Source organism: Schistocerca gregaria, chromosome 9 (genome assembly GCF_023897955.1).
Source record: "Schistocerca gregaria isolate iqSchGreg1 chromosome 9, iqSchGreg1.2, whole genome shotgun sequence".
Classification (NCBI taxonomy): Eukaryota; Metazoa; Arthropoda; class Insecta; order Orthoptera; family Acrididae; genus Schistocerca; species Schistocerca gregaria.
In genome coordinates this window covers 237,040,994-237,055,871 of record NC_064928.1, presented here as the reverse complement: position 1 = coordinate 237,055,871, position 14,878 = coordinate 237,040,994, and the positions used below count along the sequence as shown (strand labels likewise).

Below are 14,878 nucleotides of genomic sequence, written 5' to 3'. Positions count from 1 at the left end.
ATTCTGAAGTTAGTCACAGAAGAAAGAGGGTTCGCTAAAAGTGCATGGATTCAGTCAGGGGAGTGAAATTATAAAATAATGAACATTAAACACACACAGTAAAGGCATAAAAGGTGACACCAAACCTAAAACCTGGAAAAAAAGGTTGACAAGACTGTAAGAGAAGTTCCAACCACAACCAAGCTGCCGCTGCTCCGAGACTAAAGTAGAACCTTATACCTGGAAATAAAAACCAGTTTTACAGAGGAAACTGAGGACCATTTCTACCATCCATGGATCGTCTTCTAATATTAATTTTAAGGAATTGGGAAGAGCTATACTTAACGTGAAGGGCCGAAAGAAGGGGACATTCCATCAATATGTGAGATATCGTCAGTCTGGCTCCAAATCCACATTGTGGGGTGGGTTGTGACATAGGAAGAAACAATGGGTGAGCTGGGCACGACCAGTGCGTAAATGGCAAAAAACAGTGGACTCCTTCCTAGAGGAGTGGAAGGAAGAGCACCAAAATGCTGTAGACTCCTCGATTTGAGGAGTTTATAACTGCGAGCAGTAGCACCCCAGATGGTGTTCCACTTTTGGTCAAAGAGAGATTTGACATAGATCCTCATATCCGCAGCTAGAATCATGAAAGGAAATGCGGGCAGTATCTGCTTCTCTAATGAAACGGTCAGTCAGTTCATTCCCTGGGATGCCCACATGATTTGGGGCTCAGAGAAAGACGACTGAACAGGCGGCATGCTCAAGGGCAGAGAGGAGGTCATGGGTAGTGGAGACCAAAGGTTGACGAGAGTAGCATCAGTCGATAGTCTGCAGGCTGCTCATGGAGTCTGAACAAATTAAAATGCTGTGGAGGGAGGCCTGAGAAACAAAAAAGACGACCCTGTGAATGGTTAGAAGCTCTGCTGCGAACACCACATGATCCCAGCAATAAATGGTATTCAAAGCCAGTTGGAGATGTGAAAGCATATCCCACCTTATCGACTGTCCTAGTAATATCAGTGTAAAAGTGGCATCCTGGAACTCTGCAAGGATGGCACATTTAAGACGCTGGAAAACCAAGGAGCGACTTAAATCTTAGGATCCTAGAATAGAGCGGTCCTAATCTGTGTTATGAGCACCATGCAATTGGGTGAAGGGCGGGGGGAGGGGGTGGGGGTGTATGGGAGGAAAGATATGGAGTGCAGTCAAGTGAGTGGAGATCCAACACAGGGAAGTGAGACGCATGCCAATTGGCAATCCCACCCATGGATGGGGAGACATCCCTCTTTGGCAAAGAGCACAGGGTACACAGGATGGTCAGGGAATGGGCGAATGGTGATTGCATAAGAAGCAAGGACATGGCTCCGTCGTATGTGTAGAGGGGGAATCTCTACTTCTGTGAGGAGACTATCAACGAGACTAGTGTGAAAGGCACCAATAGCCAGCTGCACCTCACAATGATGGACTGGGTCAAGCAGTTTCAAAGTGGAAGGAGCTGCTGACTCATAAAACTGAGTACAATAATCTAGTTGGGACAAGGCCAGAGCACGGTAAAGATGGAGAAGAGTGGAACTGTCTGCACCTCAAGATGTGTGGGCTAGGAGACGGAGAACATTAAACTTCCACATACTTGTAGTCAAAAATAAATACGAAAAATGGGACTGTCTTACAACATTGAGGAGCAGGTCACCTAAATAAAGTCTGGTTTGGGGTGTACTGTAGGTCGACGACAAAAATGCATAACCAACGTTTTGGAGGGAGAAAACTGGAAGAAATGCCCTTGCAGAGGCCTGTCGGATGGTGTCTTGGAGCCAACACTCAGCAGATGCTACCATGTGGGAGCTGCACCACATGCAAAAATCGTCGATGCACAACGCCAAGGTAACCAGAGGTCCAACAGCGGTCACAAGCTCATTGATGGCAATGAGGAAGAGTGTGACACTTAGTACAGAGCCCTGTGGGTTACCGTTCTCCTGAATCTGAACGGCGCTAAGTGAAGTGCCAACTCGAACCCGGAACAGCCGGTGAGATAAAAGCTTGCGGATTCAAGTTGGAAGGGGACCACAAACCCCAGTCATGGAGGGTAACAAAATGTGATGGCACCAAGCCATGTCGTATGCCTTATGTAGGTCAAAGAAGACCGTGGCGAGGTGCCAGCGGTGAATAAAGGACTGTTGAATGGCTGATTCCAATCTAAGTAAATGGTCAGTTGGAGAGCATCCTGCCTGGAAGCCACACTGAAACAGGGACAAAAATACCCAAGATTCCAGTACCCGACATAATATGAAGCTGACCATCCTCTCGAGCAATTTGCAAAGTACATTCATCAGGCTAATTGGGTGGTAGCTGTCGAGTGTGTGTGTTGGGGCTTATGGGCGCTCAACGACGAGGTCATCAGCGCCCTTACACACATTAAAAGGAACAAATGTGGAGAGACCTAATAAAACTGAAGCACACACGCAAAGAAAGCAGGAAAAGAAGGAAAAAGCTACATAATAAAGTAAAACGTAAGAAAAGGGAAAACATAGTAACAAGAATGCCACAGGAAATTTGTCATTGGCTGGCCACTTACATAAAATATGGGCGAGCTAGTCACACAGTGAGCAAATTAAGACCCTCTCCCTAAAATCTTTGAAAAACATTTGACATGTCACAGAACTTTAAAACTTTAACCACATTCGTCCGAATGTTGCCTAAAAGAGATGGAAGGTCCGCTGGCAAGTCAGCAACGGCCTGCTGGTCAGAAAATAAAATGCAATCCGATAAAACGTGGCGCACAGTAACCTGGACGCCACAAGCACCACACATTGGAGGGTCCTCTCGCCAGAGCAGGAAGCCATGCGACATAGGGCTGTGGCCTATCTGAAGCCGAGTGAGGACAACCTCGTCCCGTCGACAGGGCTGAAAGGAAGTACACCACACACGAGTTGTGGGCTTGACTATTTGGAGCTTATTGTGAGTCACTTCCAGCCACTCATCCTTCCACCGACACATGACTCGTGAGCTCAACAGCGAGGTGAGTGCATGCAGGGGGATAGAACACTGAGATACTTGTCGATCGACACATGCCTCCTCGGCTGCAAGATCTGCCCTTTCATTCCCAGCAATGCCGACATGTCCCGGAACCCAACAGAAAGCCACCACCTTCCCCAGTTACTGTTGTTGGAGGAGTGCACCCTTAATGGTCTGGACTATTTTATCTGCTGGATACAAACGTTGCAATGAGTGAAGGGCACTTAGTGAACCGGAGCAGACAAGAAATTTAGGACAGGAAGAATGTCTCATCTGCTCCAGTGCCCGCAAGATCGCAGAAAATTCTGCATCAAAGACAGTAAATGTCTGAGGCAGTCAGACCTTGAGGACACGATCTGGAAAAACAACAGAACAACCAACGGAATTCCCTTGTTTTGACCCATCCGTAAAAACAGCTACATAGTTGTGGTGCTCCGATAAAATTGCAGAAAATGCTGCATTAAAAACGGTGGTGCACTGCACCAAATCTAAAATCACTCTGGGCCTCTTCAGTAACCAGGATGGCAGGCAGTTAAAACCCAGGATGTGGGGTTGTACAGACTCCACACTGAGCGACTCTAGCACACGGATCCCAAACGGCATCGTAGCCTGGGGACGGTGGGAAAAAAGGAGGTCCAGACTTGGATGAGCAACAATATGGTGAGCAGGCGAGGTTGGAGCTGCAAGAAACTTACAAGCCTGGCCCACCAGCAGGAGCTGCCACTGGATGGTAAGTGGCGGATCCCCAGCCTCAGCACAGAGGCTGGGTATGGGCCTGGTCCAATAAGCATCAGTCGCCAGTCGAATCCCAGCATGGTGGACAACGTTAAGGATCTGCAAATAAGATGGCCTTGCTGACCCATACACTGTGCATCCGTAGTCCAGCCTTGAACGCACAAAAGCCCAATAAAACTGAAGGAGACTTTCAAGTCTCATAGGTGTGGCAGCCATGACAACCTGGAGTCAAAAATTAGGCCCACAAACCGCACTGTGTCTCTAAAATGTAGGACACTATCCCCGTAGCTGTCGAGAGATGTTGAGTTCTTAAGAACATTGCGTTCTTAAGGACAGGGATAATTATACTGTCTCGCCATTTTGATGGAAAAGCAACTGCAAAACAAATGTGGTTGAAGACCATGGAGAGATGTTGCCTCTGGGGAATATCCACGTGTTGGATCATCTCATTGTGGATGGTATACGGGCACAGGGCCATGTCTCAGGAAGAAGTAAGAGCTTGCAACAATGCCCATTCAGTGAAGCGTGCATTATAGGGCTCAACATGTTGCGGGATGAAACAGGGGGTCTGTTTAACCATGTGTTTCTGCTGGAGAAAGGTACTCTACGGCATTGGCCCCTTTCCTAGCTGGAATTCATAGCAAATCTCTTCCCCAATGCAAAGTCCCAAGCAATTGGAAAAAAGCTCAGGTGACTCCTGTATATAAGAAGGCCACATGAACAGACTTGCAAAATTACAGACCAATAACCGTTAACACCAGTCTGTGGTAGAATCCCTGAACATATTCTCAGTTTGAATATAATAAACTTTCTTCAGACTGAGAAGCTTATGTCCTGGAATCAGCGTGGTTTTAGAAAGCATTGCTCATGTGAAACTCAGCTTGCCCTTTTCCCACAACATACTGTGAACTATGGATGAAGAGCAACAGGCAGATTCCATATTTCTAGATGACTGGAAAACATTTGACACGACGCCCCACTGCAAACTGTTAACACAGGTTCAAGTACATGGAATAGGTTTCCAGATATGCAAGTGGCTCAAAGACTTTTTAAGTAATAGAGCCCATTTCATTATTCTCTAAGGCAAGTGTTCATCAGAGATTAAGGTATCATAAGGAGAGCCCTAGAGAAATGTCACAGGACCTCTTTTATTCTCTACATACATAAATGACCTGGCAGACAGAGTGAACACCAATCTGTGATTGTTTGCTGATGATGTTGTGGTGTATGGTATGGTGTCAATCTTGAGTGACTGTAGGAGAATACACAATGACTTACAAAAATTTCTAGTTGGTGTGATGAATGGCAGCTAGCTCTAAATGTGAAAAAAAGTGTAAGATAATGCAGGTGAGTAGGAAAAACAAATTAGTAATGTTGGGATACAGCATTAGTAGTGTCCTGTTTGACACAGACATGTCATTTAAAAATCTGAGTGCAATATCACAAAGTAGCAACGACCTTGCTGCAGTGGATACACCGGTCCCCAAGAGATCACCGAAGTTAAGCGCTGTTGGGCATGGCCGACACTCGGATGGGTGACCATCCAGGCCACGATGCGTTGTCACCATTTTTTGGGGTGCACTCAGCCTTGTGATACCACTTGAGGAGCTACTTGTACGAATAGTTGCAGATCCGGTAAAAGAAAACCATCTTCATGACTGGGAGAGCGGTGTGCTGACCACACGCCCCTCCTATCCGCACCCTCACCTGAGGATGATACGGTGGTTGGATGGACCTGATGGGCCACTTGTGGCCTGAAGACGGAGTGCTTAATATCACAAAGCAATATGAAATGGAATGAGGATTATGGTAGGGAAGGTAAATGGTCGACTACTTTACTGGGAGTATTTTGGGAAAGTGTGGTTCATCTGTAAATTAGACCACATACAGGACACTTGTGCGGCCTACTCTCGAGTACTGCTCAAGTGTTTGGGATCCATACCAGGTTGGAGTAAAGGAAGACTTCTAAGCAACTCAGAGGCACGCTGCTAGATTTGTTACTGGTAGAGTCCAGTAACATGCACGTGTTATGGAGATGCTTTGGGAACTCAAATAGGAATCCTTGGAAGAAACGCAAAACTCTTTTCAAGAAACACCATTGGCAAAATTTAGAGAACCGGTATTCGAAGATGTCACTGTTTACAGTGCAGCAGCTGGTGGAGACTGCGAATTCACTCCTGTATCTGGGTGTTGTGTTGACAGAAGGTTGTGCAGCTGTAGAAAATGCGAATAACTGCGTAATGAAAGCAGCTTCTGCCTTCATAAAATTGTAGCCGATACGCTGATACAGGAACATCACATGCAAAACTAAAATTCATATTTTTAACACAGGTATAAGCCAGTGAAAGTTGGAAAGTAAAGATAATATCATTATAGTTACACAGCTTCTGACACATCATAAATATTTGGTGGCCATAAAAAATAAATGAGGACGATCTATAGAGAAAAAAACCAGATACCATAGAAGAACAAATACATGAGAGAAAGCAGAGAAGACTGTGACACACATTGAGAAAGCACGACTGAGGAATTGAGATAAAGGCATTCAATGGAATCCCCAGGGAATGAGGACGAGGGGCAGGCCTGGATGATCATGAAAGAGGGTGGCGGAAGGCAAAATAAAGAATGTTCGTCAGACTCAGGGGGAATTAAGAGAAATTGCCAAAGACAGAAGTGGATGGTGAGCAGTCCTGGACGACCTATGACCTGATAGGTGCCAAAGGTATTAAGAAAGTCATCTGTGGGGTCCAGCATGCATCAGTATTGGCTCCATTCTTGTTCTTCAACTACACAAATAACATTACAAAGACAAAGGGCAGTTCAGAAATTATAATATTTGCTCATGACATAAGCATAAGAGGTGCGGCTATAAAATAATGGGACTATTGCTGTAGCATATGTTGCTTCGAAAATGTGTATATTTATGTATACTCACCTCCAATATACTCCTCTCCTCTATCCATACAACACAACATGCAAATTTTCTATTGATGGGAACAGTGCTGGAAGTCGTCTTTTGTAAGATTCTTTCACTGCTTTAACAGACTGATATCCTGTTTCCTTTCATGCAGATTATACCTTGGGGAATAGAAATAGTCACATGGTGGTAGATCAGGTGAATAAGGTGGGTGGTCTACCACTGGGATTCTGTACTTCACTAGAAACCTCTTAATAGACAGTGCGGTATTAGCCTGTGAATTGTTTTGATGCAAACCCATGACTTGTTCTTCCACAATTTGGGTCCTTTCTTCTTACTTTCTCATGGAGTTGAGCAAGAAACTCAAAATAGTAACGTCAATTAATAGTCTGAACTTTGGGAACCCAGTGAAGATAAACAGTTCCATGAATATCGAAAAAACTATCACCAGCACTTCGAATCTTGATTTGCTCATTTGAGCTTTTTTGGCTCTCAGTGAAGTTGGCTCCTTCCAAAGCATGGCCTGGCACTTAGCTTCTGGATCATAATTGAAAAACCAAGATTCATCACGTTATCACTCTTTACAAGAAATCTGGATCTTTTTTAATGGTATTCACAGCGACAGTATAAACATTTTCATGAGCTAGCACCAGTTTCGCACACATTTTTCTCAAGTTGTATTGGTTATGGAAAATTTGCCTTAAGCATCCTTTGACAGTTCCTATAGTTTCAACAATTAATCATATACTCAACTGCTGGTCACATCAAACCTGATTCCCTACTTATTTGATATTTCTTTCCATTTTTAATGTTGAAGGCTGTCCAGGGCATGATTCATTTTCACTGTCTTCTTAGCCATTTCGGAAACGCTTGAACCTCTCAAAAACTTAGGCATGTGATAAACAGTCTTCTTCATCCTCTTTTTTTTTAGTAACAGGTTTCAGCTGCAGTTTTTCCAATTTTCGTGTGAAACTTGCACAATTTGTTTTTCCAACAAAACAAAATAGCACCTCTTACAAACATGAAGACCATGGCCACATCGATTTGCCTACAGACACTGGAGATCCTGCATTTGACTGAGAAAGCTTCACACTCCACAGTTACCAGTTGTTCATCTTTGGCATACGCATACTTAACTCTGTGACAGAGTCAATCACATTGCAGCCAATCCTCGTACTAATCAAGGGTCTAAACATGATCTAAAAAGAGGCAAGACAGGTGATAGCTTGTGTGAAGCTCAGCTTACCCTACATTATTCTGCAAACCACTGAACTACAGGCAGATTGTTTATTCCTACATTTCCAGAAAGCATGTGACACAGTGCCGCAATGCAGACTGTTAGTGAAGGAGTGCTCCACATAAGTGTGATAGAACCGCTCTTGTTCACTATATACATAAATGATCTGACAGACAGGGTGAGCAGCAATCTGTGACTATTTGTTGAAGATGCTGTAGTGTAAGGAATAGTGTAGTTGTTGGGTGACTGTAGGATTATACACGATGGTGACCTGGGCAAAACCTCTACCTGGTGTGATGAATGGCAGTGTGCTCTAAAAGTAGAAGAATGTAGGTTAATGCAAACGAACAAGAAAGACAAGTCTGTAGTGTTTGAACAGTGTTGGTGGCGTGCTACCTGGCAATCACATCAAGTAAACACAAGGGTAGTCCGTAAAATAATGTTCCCATGAAGCTACAGTCCTGAAAAGTGCTATTATGGTGGATCCCACAATTCTATAGTGTACCTTGGTTCCCCCACTCCAAATCCCCTCCCTAGCGAGCTGACTGTGGAGCTCAGTCTTGGCTTGGCAGCCGTACGTGATGGATCTCCCCCTCGCTTCGTCCGCCAGGTGAGAGCTGTGCTCAGTGATCCGTTTCCTGTCTGCAAAAAACATTGCGCCAGCAGATATCCATTCCCAGCTATGCAAAATCTATAGAGACAAGTGTATGAGCGTACAACACATGTGCAAATGGTGCAGAGAGGTTCAAGAACGGGAGTACTGATGTCCACGATGAGGACAGTTCCGGACAGCCAACTGTTTCTGATGAAAGAATCGCAAAAGTGCAGCAATGGTGGTCTCAGATCAAAGAGTGACGGTTCGTGAGCTCTCCGGAATGATCCCTGATGTCAGCAAAACCTCTATTGACAAGATTTTGATGAAGCATTTAGGGTATGCTAAGGTTTGCGCGAGATGGGTGCCAAGAATGTTGACCGAAGGCCACAAACGTCAATGCGTTGAAGCAGCCCAAGAACTTCTTCAAGATCACAGAACTCATGGTGCGGAATACCTCGACTCCACTGTCACTGTAGACAAGACTTGGGTGCACTACTGCACACCTGAAACCAAAGAACAGTCCAATCAATTGAAGCACACAGAGTCGCCGAGATCGCAAAAACTCAAACAAACGCAAAGTCTCGGCAAAGTGATGGCAACAGTGTTTTGGGACTGAAAGGGGGTATTTTGTGCGAGTTCTTGCCCAGTGGTACAAAAATCAACACTGCTGGGTACTGTGAGACACTGCAAAATTTGTGCCGAGCAATTCAAAACAAGAGGGGTTTGCTGTCCAAGGCGGTGCGTTTGCATGAGGATAACACTCGGCTGCACACAGCTAAAGCCACCAATGAGCTCATAGCAAAATTTGGATGGAGTATTGTCTAACACCCACCCTACAGCCCGGACATAGCCCCAAGTGACTACCATCTCTTCCCTGACATGAAGAAACGGGTGGAATGCATCTTGGCAACAGAGAAGAGCTGAAAGAAGAGGTTCTCAGGTATTTGTGTGGCTTGGTGGCAGATTTTTTTGACTTGAGCATTCCAAAGCTCGTATACCACTTGCAAAATGTATTGACATTCAGTGGCGACTATGAAGAAAAACAGGTTAAATTCTGAACTTTCCAAAAATGTACACATTCATGAAATAAACATGTTTTACACAGTGGAAAAAAAAAAATTGGGCACCTTATTTTATGGACACCCCTCATATGTAGGTGCAATGCTGCAAAGGAACATGAAATGGAACGAGCATGTACGGTAGGCAACATGGAGGGCGCTGGGGGGGGAGGGGGGAAGAAGTAACAATGGCCAACCTTCATTTATTGGGGGATTTCTCAGAAAGTGTAGCATATCTATAAAGGAGCTCATGTAAAGAAAACTAGTGCGACCAGTTCTTGAGTACTGCTCGAGTTTGTGGGATCCTCCACAGGCTCGTTTAAAGGAAAACATCGATGAAATTCAAAAGCATGCTGCTATTATTTGTCATTGGTAGATTTGATCAACATCCAAGAATTATGGAAATGCTCTAGGAACTCAAATGGAAATACCTGAAAGGTAGAAGAGATTTTCGTGAAATGTTGTTGGGGAAGTTGGGAGAACTTGCATCTCTGACAACCCGCAAATTGATTCTACTGCCACAAATGTACATCTCATTTGAAGACCATGAAAACAAGAAGTACACGCTTGTATAGAGGCATATCGATTTGAGCCTCACTTCCTTGTGAGTGGAACAGGATAGAGGTTGACTACCACGGTACAAGATATCCTCCACCATGCACTGTATGGTGGATTGTGGAGTATATATGTAGATATAGATAGCTTAACTGGCCTACAAGTGATTCACACAATCACTTTAACTCTTAATCATGTATAGATTTGGATTACTCAATTTCAAATAAGCAGAAGCCAGTCACTTACTACCCCAGATCTAGGTTTTAATGGTCTTACACTAATGAAACACTGTGTGAAATTTTTCGAGGTCCATTCTGATAAAGAGTTCAACTGTTGCCAACATATGGATAAATTAATTACATTCAGTTTAGCATGTTTTGATCTTAGAAGTATCTGGTTGTCTTTACATAAAGACAAGGTACTGGCTTATTTTGCGTATTTTTGGCTCTCTGTTGTATTATGAAACAATGCATCCAAACTAAATAAATTATTTATTCAGCAGAACTGGAGTAAGAAAGTTATGCAGAGGCTTTAAGTATTTTGGGTCTTACACTAATTCTCCATTACATTTATTCTTTAATGGTTTTTGTTGCTGCAAATACTAAATTTTGTTGTTTTCATGACGGGTTTATTTGCTTGTGTTCTGAATTTCCTTCCTGTTGATTTTAACAGAATTGTCTTGACACCACTTAAATTCAGTAAATCTGATAATCCACTATATTCCCTGCAAAAGAGCACAGTGAAATTGCAATATTCCACTGTACTTCCTCTGTCAGAAAAGTTCCAGGACAGTTTTCTTTCTTTTTTTTTAATTTATTTCTTAGTTTGGAGTACTAAAAAGGAACGAATGTTGTTTTTTATGTTACATGGTATGTGTGCATCCTTGAAATGACCTCGGCCACATTTATGTACAAACACACATGGTAGCTTAGGAACACACTGTTCGGGTTCTTGGCGCATTAGTTTAGGCAACACAATGGATGCTGACTGTGAGCTAAGAGTGAACATTAAGTTCACTGTTTAGCTCAGGAACACCGCTAGTGAAATGTGGACAATGATTAAGCAAGCATATGCAGGCGAGGCACTTTTGAGTGGTCAGGTTTACAAATGCACAAAAGGTTTTGCAATGGCAGAAATTCAGAGCAAGGTGACCCCAGAGCAGGTGGCCAGTCTACAGCACTTACCAATGCAAACATGGAGTGTGTAAACAAGTTTCTGAAAGAAGACCATCATGTAATTGTGTCTGTGATATCAGGAGAATGTAATCTGAACCATGACATATGTTATAAGACTTTACGCGAAGATTTAGGGAAATGGAAACTTAATGCAAAACTCATCACTCACACATTAACAGATGAACAGAAAGAGGGGAGACTATGAATATCTGCTGAATTACTGTATAGACTCAGATGTGATCCCACATTTTTGTCAAGATTATTCCTGGGGCTGAAAGTGGGTGCTACCAGTATGACATTCACACAAAGCATCAAAGTGCTGAATGATGGAGTTCCAGATCACCAGCATTGAAGAAAGTTACATGACAACCTTTGTGAACACAATGTTGATCCGATCCTTACATAATAAATGATTACTTCACCATGAATATGTTTCTCCAGGTCAAACAGTGAACCAAACTATTTACATCGAAGCCTTGAAACGTTTGCGATAAGCAATTTGATGTTGCCACTCTGATTTGCAGCTCTCTCAGCACTGGTTCTTACTGCACGACAATGCAAGACCCTCCTAGTGCTTTACTGTAATCGAGTATCTGGACAGACATTATGTTACTGCCATCTCACATCCGCCATATTCGCCTGACCTCTCGCCTTGTGATTCTTCTTGTTTCCAGGAGGGAAGAAGCGCAAAGAAAAGCTACATTAAGACATCACAGACATTCAACAGGCTGTGACAAATGAGGCTGAAGGCATCACAGTTGAAAATTTCTCTGCTTGCTTCCATGGCTTCCACAAACATTGGCAGCAGTGTATAGATAGCCAAGGGGACTACTTAGATAGGAACAAGGATCATTATTTAATATGTGCAATTTTCTATTTTTTAAATACTGTCCTGAAACTTCTGTGACACAGAGAGTATTCATATGTTCGATATTTAGACTGGAAGGCATCAGTGTGTTGCAAGAAACTGAACCTGAACTGTGCATCTGTATAACAAAAACGTCTGGAAATTCAACTCTGACAAACTACCCAGGCAAGTAATTGTAGAGCAAAAACCATGTTTTGAGAAGAACTGTAACACATTTATCCCTTCTCAGAAAAATCAAGAAGTGGATACAGTGCTAGTTTTCACCATCAATAATTTGTAAGAATCATCACAAATCAAACTCAGGAACAAGAACTGCAAATAGGGATATAGGTCATCTGGGTAAAATCACTTGGTATAAGTCACACTGGGAATAAACTTGCATTGTATATTAATGGGCAAGATTATTAAATAATTAAAGCACATTGGTTTTGCAATTAAAACATAATGATAAAATTTATGCGGTCGAAGCCAGTTCTTTAAAACTGCATTTATTGCATTGCAATTTGCCACACTGCAAGAGGCTCCATCTCTTATTAGTTACACATGTATATCAATCAAATTACGCTCACTGAAATGAAAAGAATGGATCAATGGCAATGGAATCAATGAAGACGGAATGACATGAAATGATGTCAATGAAAACCAGTCAAAAATGCTAGACACACAGTTGGCAAAAAGGCCAGGGACGGTGAATGTTAAAGTATGAGTCCCACGTGGATGTATAATCAGGTAGCCTGGGGGTTATAGCAGCTGCGCATGAAATGCAAGAAACTTCAGTTCGTGTCTCAGTCTGGCACAAATCGTTGCTAGGCAATGAAAACCTCTTAACTCGATCTGACAATGAAATCCACACAACTCCATTACCAAATGTAGACAATTATGCCACATAGCCTGTTGAAACCTTCCTTCTTAGAGTTGTACGGTGTCGCCATCTAGCGGCAATAGTGAAAAACTCACATCTCTAATGATACGTAGTTTGTGCATCTCCGGTAATCGTCATTGTTAGTGCGCAGGGCGAACACATGCTCTGAGATTAAAATGTTTTTTGATGTGACAGTAACCTTTCTGTCTGACAGACCCAACACTGCTTTATTGCTACAGGTACACGTTAGTATTTCCAGGTATTTATGTATTGCATTTTAATATACAGAATTAATAATGACTTGTTAAATACAATGTTGATTTACGAGTTTTTCATCGCGCGTAAAGCCGACAGCATTCAGTACATACGAGGTTTTAATTTTAGAACTTAACAGAATCCTATACATTCTACAGTAACTACTTTGTTTCCAACTATGGGTAAAAAGAGTAAATTCACTCTTCACCTTGTGAAACAAGCCGACAATGGGTCATATCGTATAAAATCACTGGAAGAAGATTCTAGTCAGGTTCCTCCTTGTCCTGCACCAAAGGAAAGAGTAGACCTACAAAATGAAGGTAAACCGTAGTTTATATTGTTGTAACATCTAGTAAGATCCTTGTTTGAAATTGAGGTGATTAAACTATTTAAATATTATTGATGACATTATTGTTTACACTACAGATAATGTGAAAAAAGAAGCCAATACAGAGGTGAATTCCACTTCTGAGTTTGAAAGTCTTTTCAAACACAGCAGCAAGGATGATATGTTCAGTGGCAGTAGTGATGTTTATGATCCCGATAAAAACAAAAATGACCATAGCAGTAACAACAGCACGGAAAATAACAATGATGAAGTTGATGTGAGAGTAACAAGTACAAAGCAGTACCATAAAAGGAAAAGCAATCAACCACTTCAAAGCTTGCAGAAAGAAAAATGTATGAGGGGACAGGATTATTTAGGCAAAAAGATGAGTTTGCAAAAAGAGTCCAACAATGAGCAGAAGTAGGAGGGAAATGAAACCACGATGTACTTGTAAACATTCTTCCTTAAATAGGAACAGGACTTGCAAGGATATTACAGAAGAGCACAGACAGATAATATTTAATAATTTCTGGCAGGATATGTCTTAGGGTGAAAGAAATTTTTTTGTTAGAAGCCATGTCTACTATGTTCCAGTTAAAAGACGCAGAAATAATTCAGAATCTAATAAATCTCACTGTTATAGCACACTACATCACTACATTACAATTTTGTAATAGAAGGACATAGAAATCTGTCTGCAAGACTATGTTTCTGAATACTTTGTGCTTAGGTGAATGGAGTGTCAGAACATGGGCATCTAGTGCATCAGGAAGAACGCTTGCAGAAGGGCCTCAAATGCATGAGAGACCAACGGAAGTTTCAGGTGGACGACAATCAGCATCAGATTTTTTTGCGCAGTTGCCAAAACTGGAATCACATTACTGCCATCGTTCTTCCACAAAATTCTACCTGGAACCTAACTGGCTGAGTTAATCAGAAATACATAGGAAATACATAGAATTTTGCAAGAAAAGAGGACAAATCCCAGCTGCTTACAAACAGTTCTGCAAGGTATTTGACGAAAATAATCTTACCCTATTTTCGCCTAAAAAGGACCAGTGCAATCTTTGTTGTTCTCACTAGACAGGAAATCTCTCAGACAATGAATACTCTTTGCATATGGCCCGAAAAACTGAGGCAAGGGAAGCGAAAAATAGTGATAAATTAGGACCAGCTAGTGTGTTTACTATGGACCTTCAAGCACTTCTGCTTTCTCCGAGACTAAAAGCATCTGCACTGTACTATAAAAGCAAACTAAAGGTACACAGCTTTACCATCTATGATTTAAAAAGTAATGAT

The 14,878-nt window shown here is 42.4% G+C and overlaps 1 protein-coding gene across 1 annotated transcript; it reads left to right on the top strand.

The window, feature by feature from the left end:
* The first annotated feature begins 13,429 nt into the window (after positions 1-13,429).
* LOC126291534 (uncharacterized) lies at positions 13,430-14,003 on the top strand. The gene is made up of 2 exons (XM_049985035.1): positions 13,430-13,571; positions 13,678-14,003. The coding sequence occupies exons 1-2, from the start codon at positions 13,430-13,432 to the stop codon at positions 14,001-14,003; spliced, it is 468 nt and encodes a 155-aa protein (XP_049840992.1).
* Positions 14,004-14,878: the final 875 nt, after the last annotated feature.